Genomic DNA, 26429 nt, shown 5'->3' on the forward strand with positions numbered 1-26429 from the left:
AGGCTGGCTATTCTAGTATTCCCTGTGTGTAACTAGTGCAATTTTCAGAAGTCTGAATCCTCCATAGGTCCTGTTTGTTTCTTCTGCAATTGCAGGCACTCTGTATTTCAGACCTGGTCTGTGCCATCACATAGCGTCATACTTCTCTGTCCTTTCTTTAATTCACACTCCATTTATATTTCTTTTTGTAGGTGAGTATAAACATCCTTTCTTTATCAGGTTTGCTAGGTAGGTACTTTCCTTTGCTTGTGTTTTCCCATTTTTGGTTGCTGAGCCAAAGTATTTTTAACAGTCTTTGTGTTTTGTATTTGATTAAGTGTAGTTATAAGAAACAGAAAAAATAATACTCTTGACTAAAATGATCTGATTTTTCACTTACAAGCATGAGAGAGGCCAAGAAAGATTCAGGTTGCAACTGTTTTGACTATTACGAAATTTGCCATCCTTTCTGCTTGGGAGGCATTGAATTGGACTCTTCCGCACACTGCTCAGAGCAGTTTTACATCAGTGAGGTCTGATTTACAGGACTCCTCCCACAGGCCCTGCTTTTCTACCCATGCAGTTCTACTGAGTCCAGTGGATTTTTGCCTGATTTATTACTGTGTGAGTGAGTGCTGCACCAAGCTCTGTGGCTCCTCCAATTAGTCCCAATTTACACTGATGCAGCTGACAGCAGGATTTGACCTGAATGATCCCACTGTTGCTGTGGCACATGCATTGTAACTAAAGCCAACGCTGCATCGTTATCTCTTTAGATATGCGTGCTGTATTTGCACCTCTTAGCTCACTTCTTGTGTCTACGACTGCCTCTTCTGAATAACTCTATTCAAAAGCATCATTATGTTGCTGTGCATCTGCCGTGAGGAGACTGCACGTCCAGCATGACATAACTGGCGCATGTGTCCAAACTCTGACTCTGAAGTCCTTCCCACTGTTATCCGTTCAGGGGAATGCCAGTGATCTCAGGGAGAGCTCGGGGTACTCAGCATGGGCCAGCGTAACCTGTGCTGGACAGGCAAATAGGCGAGCGCAGATGCCTATTGTGCTGGTTCTGGGCTGCCTGGGCTGCATCCTTGATCAAGAATTAGTGGAGCTAACAGTGTCTTTTGTCTTTTGACTGAATGCCTCCAAAATGCTCCCCTTTCATCTAGTTTTCCTTCACTGATTATTTCCAAGCAGTGCTGTGCAGCTTGGCCCAAATTCAGGAGCCCTGATGCTGCAAGCAGCGCTTAGTAAAGCTGGTTGTAGGAATGGGCAAAACCGGCAGCTCCTTGGGGTGGCAAAACGGTTGTGGCAGCCTGATTTGTCTGTGGAGAGCCACGCTGGCTGCTGCAGTCGTGGGGCGGGAGGGTTAGGCTTGATGGGGCAGCCCCTTGCAGCAGTGGCGGCTAATAAGTGTGCTCAAACCTCTCAGTGGCAGCAGAAGCAGCAGCTCTGGCGTTCCCTTGTCCCCAGCTGTCTGTCTCAGCGCTGCCCATGTTTTTCCCACACTGAGCGAGCCAAGACACACACCAAAAGGTTTCGGGAACTCATAATCTATTCTCCAGCCCACTGCATTTGCCTGATCAAGATTACTAACTTTAACTCTCCAGGCCTTTCTCCTCTTCTGCTTGTAACTTACAATTTTTTGTTTATTTTCATCTTTATTTCCCATAGTGTACTAAAATGATGTGAAAGAAACATTTGTTCACACAAATAAGGGAAGGTAATAGCTTCCCTCCCTGACCACATGCTCTCTTCTGTTCCAAGTCTTAATTAAAATGGTACTAAAGGAAGCAAATAATTAACAGCTACCTTACAAGATGGTTTATTCACTTACACATGTACACACACACAATTACTTACAAGTATCACATTACTGCTTTAGTTTATCTGTTAGCAAATGCTGCTAATGAACTGCAGTGTTACTGAACTGGGTAGCAGACACTTAGGAATCCAGGGAAATTATTCCAATATATCAGTTTTCTCTGAAAATAAACCTTACATTTTGTTGTTCACAATGTGCAGAAAAATTACCATCCAGTTTCCTTGGCACATTTGGTAAATTACCTGCTTTGCTAAGGTAATATTCACACATTCAAATCCTTTTGGTTACAGTTACAAGTTGTACAGTAGCTTCTTCTTCATATAAAAAAAAATCTGATATATCTGCTCTTATGTCTGACAGTGTGTTGACTCTAAGTCCCTGACTCAGCACATCAGCTCTGCCTTTAATGTGTGGGGTTAATTGCAGCTCTTCACAGTCTGAAAGTTGATTATTGGATGGGAGGCCCTGGCTTACATGATTTTTTCAAGTGATATTTCTTAACAATACACAGAATTTCTAGGTTGGACTTCAGTCTAACATTTGCCTTTTTTTTTTTTTTAAGTTGAATAACTTCTGCTATATTACAGTAGTGAAGAACTGGAAAGAACTTCATTATGATCTGCCACATGGCATAACTAAACTGGCTTAAAAGTTAACTTTAGGAATGCATGTTAGATGAGAGATTAAAAATCCGTATGTCTATAGACATTAGCCTGAGCTAAAAGTTTAGGCAGATCCAATCTATTTACAGTTTGTGGTCTTTGGATCTGGCTAGTGTTTATTTGTAAGTTGCAATGAAATAGTGTAACATCTTGCTTGGAGTCATCCTGTAATGCTACAACATAACACCTATGCCTGTGAAATATTGTGATATTACTTAATGTTGCGCGTGCCGTCTACCTGAGGCTCTCAAGCCTTTTGAGTCCTGCTGGGCTTCCTAGGAGGAGCTGTAGGAATAGCAGAGGACGCCCAGCGTGGCACTGCTGCCAGCCAAGTGCTCCCAGAGCTCCCACAGTTGACAGCTGCTGCCCTGTCTTCACGAGCTGAAAGGAAAGCCTGGCTTGAAATACAAAAATCTTCCTGCTTTTCTTGCACCTTGTGATGACAATGTCTGTTATAATAAAGCATTCTTGAAAGAAGTGGATTTAAACAAACAGAATAGAATCTATAGCATTATTTTCTCAACTGAGACCAAAGCCACAGGCTCACAGCTTTGGTAAAAGCTGGGATGTGTTTACAAAATAACTTTGGTTTAAATCTAAGTGTTCTGAGACAGAGCTCTATTTTTTCTTGTTGTCACTCCCAGTTGTGCTGGTTTTGGCTGGGATAGAGTTAATTTTCTTCACAGCAGCTAGTATGGGGCTGTGTTTTGGATTTGTGCTGGAAACACTGTTGATAACACGGGGATGTTTCAGTTACTGCTGAGCAGTGCTGACACGGAGTCAAGGCCTTTTCTGCCTCTCACCTCAGCCCACCAGCGAGCAGGCTGGGGGTGCACAAGAAGTTGGGAGGGGGCACAGCCGGGACAGCTGACCCCAACTGACCCAAGGGATATTCCACATATATGATGTCATGCTCAGCATACAAAGCTGGGGGAAGAAGAAGGAAGGGGGGGGACATTCGGAGTGATGGCGTTTGTCTTCCCAAGTAACCGTTACGGGTGATGGAGCCCTGCTTTCCTGGAGATGGCTGAACACCTGCCTGCCCATGGGAAGGAGTGGATGAATTCCTTGTTTTGCTTTGCCTGCGTGCGCGGCTTTTGCTTTCCCTATTAAACTGCCTTTATCTCAACCCACGAGTTGTCTCACTTTTACCCTTCAGATTCTCTCCCCCATCCCCCTGGGGGGGAGTGAGCCAGTGGCTGTGTGGGGCTTAGTTGCCGGCTGGGGTTAAACCATGTCACCACTGTAAGAAGCTTGTAATTGGAGCCAGACAAAGCAATTTTGATGAAATCAAATTCAACAGACTATATAAGACTAGAACAAGAATTAAGGGGCTGGGAGACTGAAACTATTTACACATTCTGATTGAACTTAGTGCATTGTTTTATACTAAAAAAATAGGGATGGATGAATTTTGGAAATGTCAGGTTAGCTTGTTTATAGAATGTTGATATGAAACATTTTCAGATGTCCAGAAACTTTTTTTTTGAGTATACAAAACTGTCATTATTTACCTAACTTGAAATATGGGTGTGACCATGAATTCTGCTGCTGAAATGTATTGCTACCTTTTTGATTACCCTGTATTTAATTGATTTTAGAAATCAATCATATACTTATCGCAGACTAAACAGGATCTATTAATGATCAGAGCTCATCTGTTTTATTTTCCTCATACATTTCCTTCATATACATGCCTTTGGGGATTGCAGACTTTTTGTGTGCAGGTGATTGAAGTTAGCATGCACTATGAGCTCTTCCTGTAATCAATCAATCAGTCTTTCAATTAAAGAACAAAGAAAGGAATTGGTATTGGTAAGATTCCTGCTGCACACAGGACTTCTATTGATCCTCAGACCAGGTAACTGTCGATTGCAAAAGGATTATTGATCATTTGTACTTTGTTTTCCTAGTACATTGATGTCATCTCTGAAAAGAAAGAAACATCAGAGGTTAACAATAACTTTCTGGCTTTGGTTTTACCTGGGATGATCCATAGCATCACTGTAAAAGCTGGGCTGGGAGATACCCATATAAAAATTACAGGAATTCTAGAAAATTATTAATGGAGCTGCTGGAATTGCATTCATGAAGTTCCTCCCACTTAACTTCTATTGTCCTAGATGTTTCTTTGTATCTTTGGAGGTATCTGTTTTTCCTAAGTGAATTAACAGAACAAATGTATGATTCTGGCTCTTGTGGTGACTTCCATATGCCCTCTTCTCTGCCAGGTAGGAATCCACTGGCAGCAAGCAATGCATTTTAGGGCACCATCCTACTGTAAGAACTGGTGCCTCTGTTGCAGACTCTGGATTATTGTCATTTGGGCTGCTTCCCAGTATTGCCTTGCCACATGAGTGGGGAACAGCTGAGCAGCTCCTGGATCCATATTGTGGCTGCATCTTTCCAAGAGCTGACTACTTGGAGTACCTGCTAATGTGGGGGCAGCTGCATTGCACCTGCACAGGGCAGACAGCCTTGCAGTATGCCTGGGCCTTATGTTAGGGTATTCCAGGTATACAACTGGGAAGCTGGAGGACAAGGCAGTTAAATTACTTGCCTTAGGCCATGCAGAATGTCTGGCAGATCTGGGCTGTCAGTAGGAACTCAGGGTAACCCCACAGCCTTTATTGCTGTGCGACCTTTCCTTTTACCTCGGTGGATGTGCCTTTACAACTTCAATGTGTGTGCCTAGTACTGTCACTCCACGTCCCTGCTCCACCAAACACCCCCTTCCCACAGAACATACCTGTTTTGGCTTGATCCCATATTTGACCTGCAAAGTATAGAGAGTGAGATATTAATTGTGACTTTCAGAGAAGTAATTAAAGATGAGCATTCAAAGAAGCAACACATGAGGAGTTGGGGAAATGCAGGAACTTTTCTTCCTTTCTCTTTTCTTCACTCCTCTTAATCTTTTATTCAGTTTTACTCCATCTAGCGTCAGTGCTTGGAAATAAGACCTTTCCTTGCCTTGCAGCCCTCAACTTTATATTAGATCTCATGACTCCACTAGGAAATGGTATTCATCGTACTCCCTTTCCTTCAACACTACTAAAGCATTTTCTGGTGACTTTGCTAAAGAAAGAGCTCACAGGAGATGTGGCAGGCAGGGATGTGCTTCTTGTAATTTGCCTGTCTTTTTTGCTTCTCTGAGAGAAGCTTTGTCACACATGTCTTTCAGAAAGCTGTGCTGAAATTTTCTGTTCATGTGAAATTCACTGCACTAACCATTAGTGTTTGTAAGAAAGAGTTAAGACCTGATTCTCATCTTTCTAGTTTGAACTGGGCGTACGGTCCACGGGAGTCCATATGGTGAGGCATATATAGGCTGGAATCGGAATCGGATGGATTTTTTCTGCTCTGCTCCATTTCCTCCCTTATTTCTTTCTCCAGTTTGGGGCTGGGGTGAGTCAGCATAGCTCTATAAGGTGGCAGCATCTGCACTGTCCTGCAGTGCTTTCACAGCTAAGTTCCCATATTGTCTGCTTTGCCCAGCCCTCGGGGAGCTTCCAGGGCATCCAGAGAAGGTGTCTGCTGAAGTGCAAGGAGGGAAGCTCGCCGGCACGTAGCCAGTACCTGCCTGCCAGCCTGCTTGCCTGCAGCCCGGTGAACACACTGGAGGTACCTGGGGGTTGTCTCAGCCCTCCTTTGCCTGCACCGGTCTGGCACTTTGCAGACACAAGGAATTTCTTTTAGTGACACAGCTCCAATATTACCCAGGATGTCAAGGTTACGCAGCAATATTTTTCAGCTTGTTCCAAGCAGTTTGTGGCAGCTCTTTCCCAGAAAGGAGAAGCATTTCAAAACATAATCAGGGGACCTGATATGGGCTGCGTTTATGAACTTGTCAAAATTTCTTCACACAAAATAACACAGATTTAAGCATGTGAACTAAGTTACATAAATTTCTGCCTGTCTGGAACAGTAGCCATTAAAAATAAACAATTGTCCTCTCTTCTTCTATGACAACAGATCAATGCAGAACAAGGCCAGTGCAAAGTGATTTGAGCTAACTGGGGTGAATCCACAATGGATTAGGTGGAGGGATGCTCACTTGATCCCTTCCCCTGCCTGTGTCAGAGGAGAAGAAGATGGCAGGGGACCGCTGGGAAGGGCATTGTCTTTCAGCGCCATTCCTAAGTGATTGTCTGCCTGTGGCCTAATCCTAAATAACTCAATTCTCTGTATACAAAAAAAGCAGAGAAGACACTGGTTGGGAGGCCAATGCTCTTCTCCGTGTAGCCCAGTGTAATCGGTAAGTCACCTGAAGGGAATGGCTTTCTTGCTAATGCTCTCAGGTGGCCTTCCCACTGTTGACAATGCCAGTTGCTGCAGGAAAGGATGGTCAAGCCTTCCCCAGCATCTCAGCTGTAATATTGCACTACTTCCCTGGTGCCAGATGTCCTTGAACAACCTGATCTCTCTGAAAATTATTTTTATGTTATACCACATAGATTTTTGGCAGGGCCGGTTCCCTGAGGCTGTGGAGATGTGTGACTGCCTGACCAGAACATGAGGCTGCACTGGGAGGGAGAGGGAAGTGGAGCAGGACTGTGTCTGGAGATGGGACACTCTGTTGGTCCCATGCTTTACTCTCATCCAGGGAGTTGTGGAAGCTCACTCGAAGGAACCAGTTCACAAACACTTTAAAAACAGCATTTCCACCTAAAGGGGTAGTTATTCTTCAGCACTTGCATTTCAATGTCTATGTAGTAAATCAGATTTGGGAGTGGGCCAGGTGTTGTTTTTAATGCACAAAAAATAACCTAGTTACTTTTCAGCCAGTGCTTTTCTGTCTTTTTCCATTTACAATTCCGTACAAATTTTCCATTGAAGCTGTGGGCCTCTGTGAAGTGTCTTTAAGCCCAATTTAAACCCATATGGAAAGTCTTTAAGCCCATAAATTTCTTTGAACCCATGAGAAATACTCCATGGATCCCCAAGCATTTGCAGCCTACGAGGCAGAAGCCAGCATCACTTTGTGTGATACTCGCTCATTTCTTTCAGCTTGCTATTTGCTCTCTGACACCAGGCTGTAAAGTGCACATGGAATATGGAGGTGGGTGGTTATAAGCAACAACCAGAAGAAAAACAAACTTCATTTTGCTGATACCTAGTACAGGTCCTTCAAGGCAGAACTCTTGGAGAGTAAGAGATCAGGGAACTGAAATAAAATGACCTGACAGACTAGATACATGATCTTAAAAAAGGATCTATAAATAACCTTATTTTCTGAGAAGTCACTGAAAAAAGGCTCCTAGGAGTCCATCTGAAATTAGTGATTCCTTTTTCATACGTTTAGTGTGAACTTGTCCAGAAATTCAACGGGACACAGGAAATTCTGTGAGTTGGAATATGCAGGAGCTCTGATTTGAGGCTGTTCTTTTCTGGCTAAGACCTGTGGCACTCTCAGTCTCTTTCTTCAGGAGGCCTTGTTTTGTTTTGTTTTTAAGCTGTCCTTTAGCTATGATAGCAGCTTTCATTCCTAGCTAATCCCATGTTGTCACCTCTCTGACAAGCCCTAGTCAACATAAACCTACTCAGTCTGGATGGCAGATGGGCGCTGCCTGGGACCAGCAGTGTATCTGCTCGGTGGCATCTAATATTTGAGTTACCCTGGGTGTCTGTTGACAGGAGTGAAGAGGGTACTTTTCAAGAAACATTTCTGATTTTTTTATCCAGACTCGCAGCAGCTCCAGGGAAAGGTAGAGTTACTCATTTATTGCTGGAATCAGTGGCACCAGCAAGTTTGCCAGCAGAGACCACGATGTCTGTGGAAGGAATTGTCTCCGACAGGTGTCTGAATATTACCAGGAAAGCATTCTCCTGACTCAGCAGGTTTGGGACCAACTCTTACAATCAAATGATTTAGAGCTATTCAAGACTAGCCTCAAACAGTTGTGCAGAGGGGTAGGAAGGAGTAAGGATTCCTCTCTGTTTGGCAGCTGTGAAAATGTCAACCGCAAATGCAGCCCCCAGATCTGAAGGGAGCACAGGCGTCCTGGGCCAGATGCTCTCCCAGGGAATGTGGAGAGTGGCCAGGGAGGAGCAAAAAATAGCCAGAAGTGTGACTCTACCCATCAGGCTGGTAGCTGGCATCAGTAAAGTATGCTGTATCCTGGAAAGGGGTTTAATGAATTAGTCTCACCCTAACAGTCTGGGCTATATGTGTGTATATATTTATATATAAAACTGTCTCTGTGTGCATATGTGTCTGTATATGAAGTATTCCCTCCATTCAGGAATGGTGCTAAGAGGAACTGAGAGCCTGAAAGTGCCTACAGAGTGTCTTAGTGCTGCTTTTTAAAGCCTGGTGTCCCCAGCACAGTGCAAAGCTTAGTGTCCTTGCCTTTGAAGTGTATGATATAAAGATTAATTTCATTTTATGGAAAGGGTAACCTGAGCCAAAGTAACTTGTCCAACGTTGTTCAAAAGAATCAGTTCGGCTAGACAGGACAGTGACAGAACCAGGTAGAAAAGCCAGTTTATTGCTCTAGTCGCTGGTGACCATTGCCTCAACACAGAATGGATATTTACATTTTGTTTCCACAAATGTATATGCGCAAGAGGTTGAGACAGCCATTTCTGCTGAGATCATTTGCTCATTTTTTAACATTTACACAAACACACATGGAGTTGTTTAGGCCATCTCTGTTCATAGTTATGTTTATTTGCAATAGCATGCATTATTATGGCATTTGTGCAGCTTTTAAATATTTTTCATCAAACTCAGTTCCGAGGATACGTACTGAGAAAACCTAAGGCAGTGAATACAGCCTTCAGTCTATCAGCCACCCATTAATCCCTACAGTGTTGAGCAAGGAATCAGGCCTGCTCCGGTGTATCAGCAGGGCCAGACTCATCTTGTGCAGGTGGTATCTGCTCCTTTGGGAAGTGCAAGTGCACTTCTGCCTAAGAGGACTGTAGCCCTCCAAGCTGTCTTCCACTCCCATTCTCCCGATAGTTGTTCATTACTGATATTTGGTAACGTGAAGGGAGGCTCTGCCATCAAAGCAGACCACAAAGGAATCACTTTTGATTGATTTGCAAGGCTTATTTAGATCATAGAGGAGGCTAAGTGTCTTTGCTGCCTCTGGTTTTCCTTATTTGTCAACCTCTAACAACTTATGAAAACTTTATGTTGACCTGATGACTGGGTTGTTTGTAGAATATATTAGTTGGCAGAATGAAAGATCTTGTGAAGGGCTGCTTGGAAAAAAAAAAAAGAGTGGCAAGTGAAAGAACATCTTAGGATATAGCTGAGGGATGTTAAGAGAAAACATTCAAGTCTTTGACCCCAGTGGTGACAAGGATTCTGCTGAATCTACATGACTGATTTTCTCCAGATCTAAGAAGACGGCACTGACCATCATAGCTTAAAAGGAATATTCCTGGGAGAAGAAAACTAAAAAGAGGCTTGTTTTAGGAGAACAAAGACAGATGCAGGCAACTCAGTGGCTCTAAGGAAGTTGAAGATTACTGAAGAAATCCAGGAAGTTGTCTGGATTACTGGGGATTTAGAGAGAACAGGGGTGCATGTAGGGTATGGCTAATTTTTTCCCTTTGATGCTTCACTTCTGTTGTTGCAAGATGCTTTATGACCATGCATGAGAAGGCTACTTTGAACTGGTCACAGCTCCTGTAAGGAGGAACTGTAGCACTGAAACTCCGTTTTGCCTCCTCCACAAGTCCAGAAGATATTTGGGGCACACGGGAATGGAACTGTTGAAGATGAAGACTCAAGGCCAAAGGGTGCCCTCAGACAGCCCAAAACAAGGACAGGGATGCAGTCAGTCTGTCCAAGAGCAGTGGTCTACAAGGTATGGGGGGACCTGTAGCGTACTTTGTATTGTATAAGCACCACCATATCTAGTCCTCCACATGGGAAGAAAGAGACACCTGCAGGCTACAGATGAGGGGTGAAGAAAGCCCAGTGGGCACTAGGAAAGATAGCCAGGATGGAGATGGGAGAATAGGTGGACTAGGAGGCAACAGAGCTCTGCCATTTCCATCAGCTACAGTGATGGTCGTAGCCAAGTTAAAGCTGGATAGAATTTGAAGCTTTTTGGTATGTTCTGCAATGCTTTTTCTTCTCTGCTTTCCCATATTCCTCTGCTGAACCTTGCTCTTTCCAGACCAGACAATGTTTTCTTTCTATGGCAGGAATGCCATGGCTGCACACAACATGGGCCAAACTGAGCTGAGTGGGGAAAGGGAGGTAACTGGCAGGCTGGGGCAGATCCACTGGGGTGTGTTTTTGTGGGACTATATAAAGTGATTGCTGTGCCACGGAGGCCCATCCGCGCTGCAGTGTGAGCTGCCTTCTGCCGAGTGTCTTTCTGACAGCTGAAGCTCTTGTTTTTCATGTTTGCTGTTGAAAAGCATCTTGGAGGATTCGGTCTGTTCCAGGCACTGTTCTGCTAATGCAGAAATATGAGACACCTTAGGAAGGACTGCCCATGAGAGACCCATCAAGTGCCAATGGTTTTTGAATGGCTTCTGATAACTCTTAGATTTCATAAGTCACTGGTTTGGGGTTTTTTTCTTTTTTTTTTTTTTTTCTTTTTTGCAAGGCTAGTGAGTTGAGTTTGCAATTTGAGTCAGTTGCAGTTTGAGTGAATGGTAGGCAGAGTCATATATTACATTTCAAGAAGAAAGTACTTTTTGAAAATTAGGATTCTTCATTGTTACGTGTACGAAGGCCAGGCTGGGAAGAGACCGAGCAGCTGGGACTCTACGTGAAAGGCTAAAGCAACTCACCTTTTCAAACCATTCCATACCAACACTTGCTTTTCTGGTAAGATTGGTAACACTCCAATGCTTTCCTCAGAATACCAGTGACTGTGCTTAACAAATTCCTTTCCTATGCCTGTATTTCTTACTTGCATCCCATGCATTGGAAGAGGTGAATCAGAAAGATAAGAGACAGCTGGAAGCAACTGAGGGAGCATGTTTAAGCAATAGGAAACTCGGAACGTGGAGACTGTAATCTCGCAGGTAAAGATGGGATGCTATAGTGCCCATCTCCTGGGGACATATGACAGACAGATTTATGCCTCAGGAAATGTGTGCTTCTTCATATCCATCTGCAGCTGACAATGTTTGTTAGTACTTTCAATTCAGTGGTCATGTATTTTGTGTAATAAGTCATTGATTTAATCTCCCTCTGCAAAGATGTCCAAACAAATCCTGTGTTAACTTTTTAATGGGGGTCTTAGAAGGAAGGCCACAGTTTGAATGAAATGTGGAGAATGAACTAGCCTCATTCCAGGTATCTCCAGACTGAAAAGTGAGATACCTTACTGCTGGGAAAAATGTCCTCTTAAAGTCAGGTCTGTGCAAAGAAAACATCTGTCTCCAAGTCTGACATATTTCCACAGGAGGGAATTACTTCATTGAAAAGTAATTAAGATTCACAAAAGTTGCTGTAGCATGGCTTAAACCAACCAATACCAGTCCCTGTTTCCTGCTCTCTTTGTATAAACATCTTCTGTGGAGAAGACATCTTAGTTACCCTGATTAGGAACTGGATAAAGATAATTCCTTTGCAGATTTATTTTTGGCATCATGCTATTTCAAGTACTTTTGCCGTTGAACTTGCCTATAGTAGACCAGCAGTATGTGCTTGCATCTTAAGCAGATACGATTTCAATGGGTAGTGGAGCGGCTGAGACGGTATTGCTCCCTGGCTGCAGACCGAATGTATAGTGTTACATGTGAATAGCTAATGCAGTATCTGAGAGTCGCTGCAATGCATTTCAATGCCCAGCATCCTGCGCAAGCTGTGTTCTAGATCTTGATCCTTTTTCCTTGTGCACCACTCTTCCAGTGACATGTTCAGACAAGGCCAAAGTCTCTTTTCTTTCAATGTGTATTTACTTATGGATTTTGATTTGTAAATTTTGGGCCCATTTTCCAAAGGAATCCCCCTTGTAGTACCTAGCATCAAAACTAGGTCTCCAGTTAAGTTTGTGAGCTCAGACTCTGGTGATTAGACAGGTTGTGTCTCTCATTTGCAGCTGATAGTACCAGTGATATGACTCATGCCTACTCAAATGGCTTCCTATTTGGTAAATGATGCATTCTTCAATTCATAGTATTACAGACCAGTTTGGACTATTTAGATCAGAAAGAACTGCTCTCCTCTCCAAAACAGGAGATTTTTTCTTTCTATCTGACTTTAGACCTGTTTGAAGGATATGAAATCGTTAGATCAGCTCCTGTTCACTATCTCTGCCTGTCAGTGCAGCTGGCTACAGACCTGGACATGACAAAATGCTAGAAAAAGGTTCTTGGCTAAAATGTTTAGGCTGGGACAGTTCTGCTAGTTGGAAGAAACTGCAGCTCAACATTCAAACTTGCATATGATTGCCCAAACCTAGTCTTTGCCATGCCATCATCTTTGTTTATATTTTCCAAGCGGATGATTTCACCTCCTATGTAATCCATGGCGCTGTTTTTAGAGAGACAATGAGGAGACTGGAGGCTTTCAAGGTGCAATAACATTCCAGGCCCTCTTCCATTTGCCTAAAGAATGCTCTGATTCTCAAGACTACCTTGTGTTTCCCAAGCATAGTCTAGCAAAGGAAGGAGAAGTCGGTCCCTTAGAAGAAGTCAAGTGGGAAAATATGAAAGAACATCTAGATGCTGCTTTGGGTAGCAAAAGAAAATCACTGATACACTTGGCACTTGGCTGATGCAGCTCCCAAGCTCCTCCTTTCCTCCATCAAACATCAGAATGACTTGTGTATTGCATTTAAAACCTGATCTCCTGCTGAGTGATTTACCTGGGGGCCTGTAGAACCCAGTGAGTGGCATGGGGAGTTTTGGTGTGTGCTGTTGCCCAGGATGTGTTGAGGCAACAGATTCCTTTTTGCTATTGCAGCAGGTTTAAAATATGTACCTTTTCCTTTTTAGTAAACATTCTCTCTGTCTCTCCATCCTACTCCTTGTCTCTGTATGTCTCTTTCTTTGTCTCCTTCTGTCAAAATAAATCTGGCTGCCATGTACTGTAGTTAACTCAAAATATTGCTAGCATTAAATGTGCCCAGACATTTTTATTAATACATTAAACTTGCATGAAATTTTTAGGCATTATAATTTACCAAGCTTACACCAAGATGGCTTTTGAAACTGACACGAGCTATTAATTAAAAAAGAGGGCATTAAATAATTGTCAGTTGACATCTAAATTACTGTTTTGTTAGCTGACAGAAGCTTGCCTCAAGCTTCTTTCTCTTCTCAAGTGTTAGTAAATATCCCATTGAGTTTAGGGGCATCCCATCATGAATTGATTGTTTGAATCTTAATGTTATATACCTCACTAAATAAAGTGGGACATGCTGTTAATTATTTCACAATGAACTGTCAGTGTCATGTGAGCGTAGAAACACTTCTGTTTTAAGTATTTGGGAAAGTATCAAGGGGGACACGTGAGAATGCTTCCTAATATTAGTGGAAACCTGTTCTTGCAATGTGTTGGTTAGGTTCAGTACCAGCTAATCAGGGTTCTAGCAGAAAAGAAGATTGTCTGCATCAAGGCCTTCAACTGGTACAAGGCTGAGCAACTCCATCAACTATGATGGTACTGTGCTGGGTGACACCCACTCAAAGTATGTTCCATCTAGGGAGAGAAATTATTGAGTGGCTTGAGGTGCTTGTGGGAATAATAATGTGAAATTTAAAACAAAATTTGGCTGAAGGTGAATTTGGTGAGTACTCTATCAGTTGGCTTAAGTTTTTTTCCTGAACAAACACTAATAATCACCACTGGTCAAGCAGAAAATGAAGTTGTCTGCAGAAGATGTGCCAGTTCTCCTCTCCAATCCTAAAGGGGTGGTGTCTTGATTATCACTGAGGGTTTCAGGTCGCCTGTATCCCTGAGGGATTCAGGATGGCTGTATGATTGGTTGGAGTAAATCTAGAACTAGGTGATTTCAGATAGTGGACTCTGCTTTATCAAAGGGTTTTGCAGGACTAGCCACTGGGCTAAAAATGCCACGAATTAGAATCCCCAGGAAATTGAAGCAAGTAGGTAAAATCAGTTTAGACCTAATTATCACATGTGTCTCTGGTGACCTGAATAAATGGGAAACTATCCTTATGACCTATGGGGAAAAATAAATCAGATAAAAATGAACATACAGCTTGGATTTTCTTCAGGAATCTCCTTGGTACTTTTAATACTGTAGCACTTACAGTGCAAGTACTCAGAATGAGTAATATTTCAACGCTCTTTTCAGGAAATATACGGGCGGGGATTGTGGTGGCTTTGTGTTTGTGGGGTTTTGGGGATTTTTTTTGGTTGCTGTTGTTAAGAAAGGCTACCTCCCATACATCTCCTTTCAGAGATAAACAACCTCAACCATTTCGATGAAGAATGTTGGAATCCAAAACATGGCATATAACCCCATTCTTTGGGTCGTTTGGTCCTACAACAAAGAGATGCCAACATGGGTAAGAGTCCTATGGAAGGCTACCACATACTTCAGCTATTACTTGTGCTATAAAGGTCCAGTTCCAACCTTCAAGATATTCCCAGTAGGTGTAGGCCAGTTTAACATGTCAACGCAAACTCTACCATCTGGAAAGTCCCTACCCTGAAGAAGGTTAGGAGGAAAGATGAAAAAGTACATTGAATCCTGTGTGCTATATTTCCTTTTGATTTTCTGTGAGTAGATTGCTTGGGTTGCAGAATGATGGTGCAAAATCAACTAAGCTAGTTCTGCATCAACTATCTGAGATGTGGAAAAGTATAGCTTTGTTTATAAATGAAGCACCATATCTACTTCCTTGCTAAAAATTGATGCTATCTCGAGGATATCTGCATTTCACTAATCCTACTAAGGATTAGTTTATAGGGACATTTTTAAATGTTTGCTATGGATCTTGCTGCCAGAGGTTTCCTCGAGACCAGTAGAAGGCTGTACTGTTTCCTCAGATTAACACCTGCGTTACAGAATCCCTTAATGAGCCACCAAGGAGTAAATACACAGATGGTCTGAAGTAAATAAGAACAAAGATATGTTAGTAAATTACTCGCTGACACAGTAGAATTGAAAAGTACAACTGATTAAGAAGTGATGGTGGATTTATATTTAACCAAAAAAAGTTATCTTTAACATACATAGTTTTGCCCCCAAACACTGGAATTACAGCTTCTCTCACTGGTCAGTGTCGGTGGCTCTAAGGCAAAGCGTTTGTGTATTGTGTCACGTTTCCAGCCTTAAGACCAGAATTTTGACATGAAACTGGAAACTTCATTCTACCTTTTAATAAACGCCTGTAGACTGGGACAAGGAATTGTCAAAGGGGTTAATGTAAGGTCATCATTAAAGATGTTAAATTTTGCTGCCATGACAAAGTCAGTCACTTCCCCTAGAAAGATCAGAGGATGGTATCACAGATGTTCAAACTGTCTCTGAAGGAAAATATCACACATAATAAGCAGCAAGGGGAGGTAGAAAAGTCCAATGTGGAGCAGTTCATAGATCATACCATCTGCACTTCATCCAGGCAGTAAATCTACTGCCTTCTGTCTTTGTCCCTCTCCTCCCTTTATTCCCTTTTCTTTTGACTCTGGTCTCTGGCTTTTCTGTTTCGGCTTAGCTCTTTCTCACACCCTTCCCATTCGTTGCCCTGTCTATACTGTCCTTAATACACCAGAAAGTTTACTGGGTATTCTATGTTTGTTCTTCTGGCCATATTACAGTCCTAATCTATTTTAGGTTAATACACAGAAATTGTCAGTGTTTTGTACGAGAATAGTGTGTTACTAGAAAGGAAACCTTTTGTGACAGTTAGCTGTGATAGGTTGGGGACGTGTCTCCCTGGGAAAATAACAGATGCTTCACAGCTGGGGCCCTTCTCTGTTGGACAGGCAAAACGTTGAACTACTTGCTGCGAGGGGTGCCCTTGCTTTGATCTTCAACTGAGTGTTTACATATGCTGTGCTCTCTTTATGAGGAACGACTGTGATGGGGACATCCTACTATTCAGCTCCCTGAGAAAGGCCAAAAGCCATTTCTTAGGTCATTGAGTACAGCTGTTGCCTTCAGTTCATGAGAATGCTGATTAATGTTTGGGGTTTTTTAGTCACATAAAATGTCTCAAAGGGACACAAAAAGGTGTCCACATCTGTAGATTACCGTGAGCCAACAGAGAACTTGCAGTCCAGAGTCCCTACTCCTGTACATCTCTACCCTATTGCCCATCCTTGGAGGAGATAAGGAGTGGCCATTGCCTAAGCAGTCTAGCACTGCCTCTTCTGCCTGTGAACCCGTCAGGTGCTCAAAACCTAAAATGGTCTTACTGTTTCTAGATAGTGGGGAGGAAGGTGAAGGGCAAAAATGCATCCCTTCCAGCAGGAATGATCACTGCATGACCTTGACCTGTAAGAGCCTGCAGTGAAGGGAGTTCTCAGACTGAGATCCAGACACAGTAACGGGCTGAAGCCATTTACCCTGGTTTACATATTTTTCTTTTTCCTTTTTTTCTTTTCTTTTTTTTTTTTTAATCTAAAGGGTTTGTGAATATATGACAATACAGTAAAAACTTTGTTTCAGAAAAAATGTGGAAAAGTTCTAGCAATGTCAAAGAACATCCAACTTCAGCACTTTTGAAGCAAGGTCTTTGGCTTTCGTCCCTTAAAAATCCTTTTTTTAATGAATTTGCTATTATAATACATAGTACAAACTAAAAAAAAAAAGCTTAATCAAAAGTGTTTGAAGGATTTTCTTTTTAAAAAGAATCTCAGTTTGCTGGGATTTCTTTCCTATTTCTGAAATGTCAAAGCCCTGTTACAAGGAATTTCCTTTTTCCATGCAGATCCACTAGATACACTGCGTATCATGGTCCTCTAGAGGCTTGCATGTGTGTTATGTGTTATCATTCAAATCACAGTTGTGGTGAAGCATCATGCAGAAAGAGAGAGGAGTTAAACATTACACTTTTTCTATCACACCGCCTCAGAAAACGCATAGGGCGATGACTCTTACCTTCTATCCATTTTGCCATCTGAACCTAAAGAGAGAACAGGAAAATGTGGTTAGTTAAGAAACCAGGAACAGAATGGTGACAGGCCTGCTCAGAAGTTGTGAGGATGCAACCAGGAGAACAGAGTTACAGCTGGTAAAGATCCAGCCAACCATTCTGAGGCAAAACTCTTTGATATTAGTAGTGTCATGCAACCTTCCTAAAGCCCTTCTTGATTCTTCAAGCTGTATTTTTTCTCAGAGCTGTATCTTTGCTAATTTTTTGGCTATTTTGAGTTTGCAGCACATCGCCAGAGTGTCTTAAAAAACAACTTTGAGGGCAGATGCTTGATGAGAATGAGGCCGAAGCACTTTCCCTTTAGGCCTGCTATGTAGTGCCACTACAGAATGCATCAGCCATTTGTCTTTCAGCAAGTGGCATTACATTGTCATTTGTATCCTCATGGGGTATCTGGGAAGTGTGTTCGCAAAATTATCCTTTAAAAGACCAGTGTTTACTGTAAATAGGATGGAATCAGGTCGTGACTGATAGGCTGAGCTCACTGTAGCGGTTCTGGGCCCAGAGAGCTCAATCTACTTCACTCCAAGCTTAATAGTTAAGACCACCACTCTGCTCTCCTTTTTACTAAGCAAAAGTCTGTGACTACTGTTGAAGTCGTGTGTCATGGTGCATTGCTGACTTAGTAGGGTTAGTTCTGGATGCTAGGAAATTACCTCTCGTTTGTCGCGTGAAGGTTAATGCAAAGATCTGTCCACAGAAGCAAACGTTTCTGGATACAGTGGATGGACAAGCAGCTCCTAGTCCTGTGAGGTAGCAACCTGACGGAGTTCTCTCACTGCATTTTCCTTGTTTAATGTCTGGCTCATTTTTGTGGTGGAAACTGGCTACGTTTATGAGAATTTCTTTGTTTCTAAAAGTGGACTGCAAGACCTGTCACTTTGCATGCAACCAGAGCTGCAAAGGTGCTTTTAGAAATTCACCATGGAGATGCCATACAGACAGCAATGCTTTCAGCCCCCAAACTCTCTTATTGTAGTCTCTCTTCTTTCTGTACGGATTATTTCCCCACATATTTCATGAGATAGCCTCACTGCTTCCATTTCTGTTATGGTTTCCTTCTAAGCCAAATTTTCATGTGCTAGTAAGAATACAAACCTCTCTTGACAAGCAAATCTAGGTTGCAAAGATTTGCCCTAGCAAAGTCCCAGTATTCTTTTTTGCAAAAAAAGAACAGCTTGTACTGATATTCTGGTCAACCTGTTAGTACTTTGCATTTCCTTATTTGCCCTCTATCTGTTGCTATTGTATTTGCTATGCTTTTTTATTTCTAGCTTTTAATTGCAGTTGAGTGTTACTGTGTGCTGTTACCTCATTCCACAGACGACAGTTGTATTTCAGCAGTGGAAGAAATCATCACAATATTTGCTCTGCAGTGCTCTGTGAAGCACTTGGGAGTCCTATCAAGTAAGAGGGGCTCTGTGCAGAGGATGGAGGGCCATGGACCAGCATTGCCTCTGGGGAGGCCCATGGAACAAATTCTGCCTGTCACTGACTTTTGTCTACTGAAATGATGGGCATTATTCAGTTTAACGTTAAGAATTTGGATTTGAATCCAAAACCATGGGTTGTAAACTGCTGGTCCAAAGTCAAAAGGAGCTGTTGCTACCAGCAGTTATGATGTTAGATCAAAGAGCTTTTGTCTGTTTCTGATGAAAAACATGCTTTCCTATGGCAACTTGAAAATCAGTCACAGTGGAAAAGTTATAAGGAGTTTTGCTATGTACTCCAATGGAAACTGCATATCTTAAGAGTCAGACAGTCACATTTGAAGGAAAAGTCCAGAACCAGTGAAATAAATAGTAATTTTGTCTAGGAAGTGTGAGCAAGCCTCTTGTCCATCCTGCAAATCCAACAGGCTCTTTAACTTATGTTGAATAGACAGAATTTTGTTTTAAAAATTAATTATTCTAAAAGATACCCAGGCAGTAAGCTGAAGAGAATTCTATTTCTCTTGTAAGGCTAAAGAGCAGAGCTGATTATACTGAAATGTGAATCTGCAGTTCTAGGGACTCCAGCACTTCAGACACTTTTAAAATAGTTCTTCAAAGGAAAACCAGAGCTGTAGTACATACACAGTTCCTAACACTGAAGCTCAGATCTGCTGTATCAGAACATAAGGAGATCTAGATCTCTGGATAAGAAATCAGGAGTATTTTTTCTTACCTTCAAAGACATTGTCAATCATTTGTTTTTTGATCATGCAGATTATTACTGCTATAAAACTGATTGCTAGAAACACTCCCAGAGTAACTCCTATAATAACATATGTGAAATCTGCAAAAATTGAAAACAAGCCAGTGAGTATACAGCATTAAGTAATAAATACAGTCTTTGTGTTTCAGATGTGACACAAAGTTTCCAAAGTTTAAATGCATCCCTAAAAAAAAAAAATAAAAATATCATATTTATTCTTCAGAAGGGGCTGATAACGCTGAGCCAGACTAGGCAGCTGAGAAGAGTTACATACCAGACTATTCTTTCAACCCACTGCACATCATGAAACCATGTGACCTGTGGCTAAGGGGCTCAATGTCGTTCTATGATAAAGAACAAGTTTAGCCTTTGGTGTGTGCAGGTCTCAGCTGAGTTTTAGAGCTAGGGCTCTACTTTTCCTCCCAAAGTGAAATTCCCCATCCCCACTCCCTTGCCATTCTGTATCCTGCCAAACTCTTATTCTTGCTTCCCGTAGCTGCACACGCACAGCTTCATCTCCACTCCCCAGTCCCCAGCCTCCGGCCCTGCCTGACTATTCTGCCTCTATAAGTCTTCTCTGGGAGGAAGCAGGAGAATTTTTAAATGTAAACTATGAACCATATTGTGATTTTGCATCACTGTGTGTACAGAAGGGTCCACCTTCATCTGTCAGGCAGGAGGGTGCCTGTGTTCAGGATCTGCGTTCCAGGCTCTGTCCTCCCTACACTCATTATATTTACCTAGAAGTAATTTAAAAGCCCCAGGCACACAGCCGGACTCTGCTGTGCTAGGCAAAGTACAAACCCGCAATCAGATAATTACCTTCTACACATAAAAAGTACGTGAAGTCTTCTAAGCACCTTCGGGTTTGTTATATTTGCTTTGCCCCTAACTTCTGTCTGCAAGCGAAAATCTCACCATGAACTCACCTATTTCCTCCTCTGAGTTTCCAGAAGCATAGACCGTTGCTCTCCAAATATCTGAAATGGAAATATTTTAGCCTGTTAGGACATCAAGGAGAATGCTCTATATTCAGGGAGAAAGCCGTATCTGGCTATCTCCAAGGGGATGGTTGATCCTGGTAAAGCTTAAGAAAGGATCTGAGGCTTCCTGGAGTAGCGAAGTGTTATCAGTCAGGTTAATGAGGACATCCTAGGAATGTGGCCACCACATGCCAGTTTTTGGACAGAATAGAAAATACAATTTTAAGATTTTATGTTGTCTTAGCACTGTTTCCATTCCAGAGTTTCCTCACTGCAAGCCTGAGAGCTGTATGCAAGAGAAGTTGCTATAAATCGAGAAAAAGATTACAGATGCAGTAAAGCTAATAAGACATGCTAACAAGAGAGGATATAGCACACCCCAGCACCCCTCTCCAGAAAACGTGAGTCCCAGTCCTGCCTGTAGTTCCAGTCTTCAAAATGTGATTTATTGCTGGCAGAGAAGAGAGTCTTTTCCTCTTGCAAGAAAACGTTATAGGCCGGAAGCAACCTTTTCAGAGACTCCCATGCCAAGTTCCCTGTTCATCAAAAGGACACCCTCCCGGCCCTTCCCTTTTCCATAAAGCTGCTGAGCTGTGCTGCCTGATGCTCGGAGTGTGCAGGCCCTCAGAATGGAGTGGCTTTGAAGAAAACAATTCATTCCCACATACTTTTTGAAGGAAACAGATTCAAAATTGTCGAAACCAAAAAAAAAGTCAAGAAAATGGAGAGAAATCGTGTTTAGTTTTAATGTTGCTTGCTTATTATAGGAAATTGCTCGAAGTGTATACTTAAATATTTTTTTCAGTGATGGGCATGCAAGGATATTTCCACCAAAGTCTTTTCAAGTAGCTCCAAATGACATAACTGATGTGTAGCTGCGTGAGGTGCCAGGAGCATGACAAGGCTTTAAAGGCAGATATGACTCCTGCATTTTAAAACAGCATGCTATGAAATTTCTGTCTCCTGTACATGATTCAGGCAGAACATGAACTCCTCTCCTACAGCTATTGCTCTTTGGAAATCTACTGCCTGGGTGGCAGTACATGTGGGACCCGGTGGGAAGACAGCTGTTTTGCACGCAACATTGTCTTTTCATAGGCATTCCCCACTGTAGTGGGGAATTGTGAGGGAGTATCGTCTGAGTGAAGCTCAAGTGGGATTTTGAGGTCTTAAATGCATCCAGTTTTCCTACTGCTAAGGTGTCCAACATCCTAAGTCCCAGCTCGCCTCTCCTCTCTCTCCTCCACTTCTTGTGGAGAAATAATTCTATCTTCTTCAGATTTTGGGGGCCGTGCTTTCATTTCTTGTCCAGTAAAATGAATGCTAGAAATATGACTGCTTTTAAACTTGAAGCATAGTCCTCCCACTCCAAAACCAGCCATTTTGGTACCTTTACAGTAATCCATCTTGAGTCTGCTAGTCAGACTGCTGAAACTCTCTCTTGAGCTGAGTGTGGGCTCTGGGGCTTCCTCAGTTATGTCAGAAAAATCTGATCTATTGGGTGGCTCACAACAGATTTGTTTTTATTTCCTGGTCTTAATCACATTTCTAATCCCAAATTTTCATAAATTACAAACCAAGCTTCAAAAATCTGGAGACGAGCTTAAAAAAACCTTAAGTTTTAAAGCAAATGTGTTTTGGGATCTATAATTCTGAGCTGCAAGTCCTTTTTTGACAAACTTTTCTTCATAATTAAAACATCTGGAAACTTATTTTATACAAACAGAAATGTTTCCTCTCCAAAAACCCCATGACACTCAGAGAAGGGAGTTGGGAGGAGTGGGGAATCCAGTTGCAGATATGATCACAAAAGCTGGCTATACTAAATGACCAAAATCAAAGTTACAAAGAAAAGGAAATTTAAAAAAAAAAAAGTCTAAGACTACACAGTGGGTGTAAAAAGCATAGCTCCTGATTTTCCAGATTAAAAACCAGTCTCTTTGCACTCGCCTGTGAACTTATTTCGTTATAAATTAAAAAAAAAAAATTCTTCCATCCTCTTAATTATTCTTTGTGCTCATATGAAGAATGTTTTAAATTCAAACATAATAAAAGTGATATTGTATTACTTTTATTATCCTAATGATCATAATACATGCTTTAATGTATGCTTTCTAATGGAATTAAACCAGTGACAGATTATGTGTTTTATGGCAGAAATAATATTTTACATGGAATATTTTATGTAGGTCAGTTTAATATATTGAGATTAAATTATTAGTTTCTTTTTAAAAAGGAAGGGAGGGAGGGAAATCTCTGAAAACCCACAGGACTAGAGAGAACATTTTCTATTCATACTTTCAATATGGTTTTAATTAAGGTTTAATATCATTTACTGGATGCTGCTTAAATACCGTTTGCTTTTGAGGACTGTGTTAGATAGCTGGCTTCTGTTTGTTTCAGTTTCTTCTTAGGTGGAAAGAACTGCACTGACTAAGTCAAATACACACGTGTTGCTGTTTGACCTAGGTCCCATCTTCAGTTTAGATCTTTTGGGGATGTATACAAACCTGCTGGTACAGAGGGGTTAGAAATGATGCATCAAATTCTGCAGCGCTCCAGTCCTGGTGCTAGCTTTCTGACTCCTTGTCTCTGTATACTGGGTTTAGACTAACTCCCATGCCTTGAACAAACCCTCTGGACTTGGAGAATATTTGCTTTTGGGTGGAAGAGCCTTGCAGATGAATTTGCTATCTATACTTGAGCGACTTGTGGATCATTTTTCAAAGGATCTCAAAGCAACTGACGGTGCTTTCTCACCTCTCCTGTGTGCCTGGCTCAGGCGTAGCGCACCACTGGCACTATAATAGAGATAGTGCCCCCCGGGGCTCTGGCAGCACCGGGAGGCTGGTGAGAGGCATGGGCTGTGTCTCCAACTGGTGGGGGAAAGTTTTTATGTGTGTGTTGGCAGCGAGTCTGGAGATGAGACTGCAGACTAGACAGGTCTTACGTTAGAGGTGGGGGGACAGAGAAAGAGTATGTGAATCTGCTGCGGCAGCCTGCCTGAGGAGCCGGGCTCGGTCAGGTATGCTGGAGCCAGGTGTGCAGCTGAGGAAGCTTCTGCTTCTGGCTGCCCACTGCAGTCCTCTGCCAGTACGGTTACCTCCCTCAAGGTACATCTGCTGAGCAGGTGATGGACCCACAAATAGATACACTGGGCTGGGAGCCCCTGGTCTGTGATCTCCGTGAATCCCCGGGCAGGCTTAGCTCTTCTCACACCTGCTGTGCATGGAGCTGGACTAAGCAGAAAACAGCTTCTGAGCCGCACCAAGGGATGTCCTGTTCTCCCTGTGCCCTCTGCTACATAACTGTGCTCACGCGGTGCCTTGCCCGTAGGTCAGCGCAGTGAGGAAAGTGGTGCGGAACACAATTTGGGCATAAGATCAGGGAGCAGGAATAGCTCACTTTCCCCACCTTATGAGACGTTGTGAACAACTCCCAGCCGTAACCTGCAGTGATAAACAGCAACATGTGCCTTGTCGTTCCCAGTGCACAGCACTTGCCTTAGTCCCTTTGCTTCTGTTGCCTCCTGTTTCCATGTGACTTTCTTCTCCCTTCCTCCCCCATCTCAGATTTCTCCTTCTCATTGCAGCAGATAGTGGCCGGTCCTGTGGCGTTGCAGTAGCCAGGGGTTCAGTGCCATTCATCTTTGGGGCAGCAAATGGGAAAGGAAGTAAGTATGTGGGAAACCCAGAGGCAAGGTGGAAAAAAGGGATGGCTCACAGTGGGTGTCTGAGCAACTCCAGAGTCAAATAAGGAATGCCCGTGACAACAAAGAGGTTACAGGCAATGATCCTGCTGGAAACCATTCCTGAAAGCCATTATTAAAAAAAAAAAAGTATTTTGGCTGATATTTAGTGTAGCAAAATTCCCAGCTACATGTAAATTTCATCAGATAGGCACCGTTGGCATCCAGGCAAATGGGATCCTTCCTCAGTCCAAAAATTAGAGGCAAAATCCTTCTTTGTAGTAATAAATGAGGACAGGAGTCATTCCTACACGAAGACAGGAATTTTTTGAACTCTAGTCCTTGCCAGGCAGCCCGCCATCCAAGGCGTATAGATTTGCCATTGCCTGCACCTATCCATGTGACCCTTGGAGGCACGTTAATGCATTTTCCTTGTATCTATTGCAAAGTGCCTTTTGCTGTAGAACATGTCTTGCTGTTCCTGAGTTTGCATCTCTTTGCTCTAAGCAAATGCTACTGTATAAATGGGACTTGTGCCATTTGACTGCTGAGCAATAACTAGTCAGTAGCCAGGGAGCAGTCATTGCTGACTTCACATCTGTAAGAAAGGCCATTCCTCTAGGCTCTTGGAATTGTCTATAGAAAGGTGCAGAGGGCTTGAAGGGCCAACAAAAAAGGATAGTGAGAGCGACAAATTCCTATGTGTACCCTGAGAAGGACTACAAGAGGATAGAGCACTGCTGTAGATCTATGGATAGCTTTGCTTGCAGAATCCAAGGCAGGAGCAGATATCCAGTGGATGCAAGCTGGAACAGCTGGTCTGCATGACTCAGGTGGGGCAAACTGCCCTTGTGGGATTCCCCAAAGGTAGATGATGATTTTCTATGAATTTCTGCCTGAAGTAGGGTGGTGTGGGAGGTGTCCATTAGGTAAAGATGAGGCTTTTGCCACCAGAGGGTGCCTGCTCCCTTACCTAACGTCTCGGAGACCACAGTAACCCATGTAAACGTCTGCCTTTGTAGCTGCTGCCAGCTCCATCCTCCCCATTAGCCCACATTAGTCCCAATGTTAATATGAACCCTGCTGACACTTCCTACCCATGAGCTCCACTTCTTCTCTGCACAAAGTGGAGGTGAGTAACTGCGAAGTAAGAGGCAAGTTGCGAGGATGAGAAAGCCCTGCTTTGGGCTGGCAGGAGGCGTTAGAAGCAGCCTGAGTCAGGAGCATCAAAGTCCTGCAAGTGAGAGTCGCAGAGATCAAAAGTGGTTTGCAGATAGCATGCACACAGATCAACTTTTTCCTTATACTCTACTGAAGTACTGTTTTCTGTACAGTGCCAGACAGGATGCTCAGCAGCTCTGCCATCTCATCTGCGAAGATGCAGGTATTGAACTTCATGGTGTCTTCTGGATTGCACACAGCTGACCCCTTAGCACTCAGTCTAGGAAATATTAGCTAGAAAACTCAGCAAAACACCCCACTGTCTCAACAAATGTTCTTTCTCCAAGGAACAGAGTTCTAAACAAAGTTTTAAACAACATACATACAATTAGACTGGGAAATAAATAACCCCACCAAGCTCAGGAAAAAAAAAGCTCTCAAAAAGGATGGAAAAGAAATATGATAGATCACTTACGTAAGAGAAGAAGAAATGCCATTAGGACTGATATCCAGCTTGTTAGTAAGGCCATTGTGAAGTTTTGACAACAGAGTGGTTTCACCCAAATTTTCTGAATTTAGCTCTTCTGCAGTGTCTTTAGAGAAAAAAAAAAAGCTAAAGCAGGTCATGTGGCTATAATGGGAAACTACAGTCACATCCTGAGTAGTTACATTTGCAAGCAGAAGTTCCCTTTTTTGGGCTTAAGTTCAACATATAAATAAACTCCCCACTTGAAAATGTTCTGTGAAGAAGGTGGACAGTTTCTTCTGTCAACAGAAGAAACTGTCAACAGTCACATCCTAGTTCAGCTGTTTTGCTCTCTAAGGGACCTTTAAATGCTAACATTTATTTTTACAAAATTGAAGATGTCCTACCACAG

General features: G+C 42.6%; 1 protein-coding gene across 1 annotated transcript; it reads right to left on the reverse strand.

Moving 5' to 3' along the window:
- Nucleotides 1-3398: 3398 nt before the first annotated feature.
- On the reverse strand, nucleotides 3399-26136 carry TMEM273 (transmembrane protein 273). Its single transcript, XM_076338082.1, has 6 exons — nucleotides 26027-26136; nucleotides 20649-20699; nucleotides 19690-19800; nucleotides 17469-17493; nucleotides 5219-5245; nucleotides 3399-4398 (listed from the first exon to the last, which is right to left on the reverse strand). Exons 1-6 carry the CDS (start codon nucleotides 26079-26081, stop codon nucleotides 4353-4355), a joined length of 315 nt encoding a protein of 104 aa, XP_076194197.1. The 5' UTR covers nucleotides 26082-26136; the 3' UTR covers nucleotides 3399-4352.
- Nucleotides 26137-26429: the final 293 nt, after the last annotated feature.

Source organism: Aptenodytes patagonicus, chromosome 5 (assembly GCF_965638725.1).
Source record: "Aptenodytes patagonicus chromosome 5, bAptPat1.pri.cur, whole genome shotgun sequence".
NCBI classification, from domain to species: domain Eukaryota; kingdom Metazoa; phylum Chordata; class Aves; order Sphenisciformes; family Spheniscidae; genus Aptenodytes; species Aptenodytes patagonicus.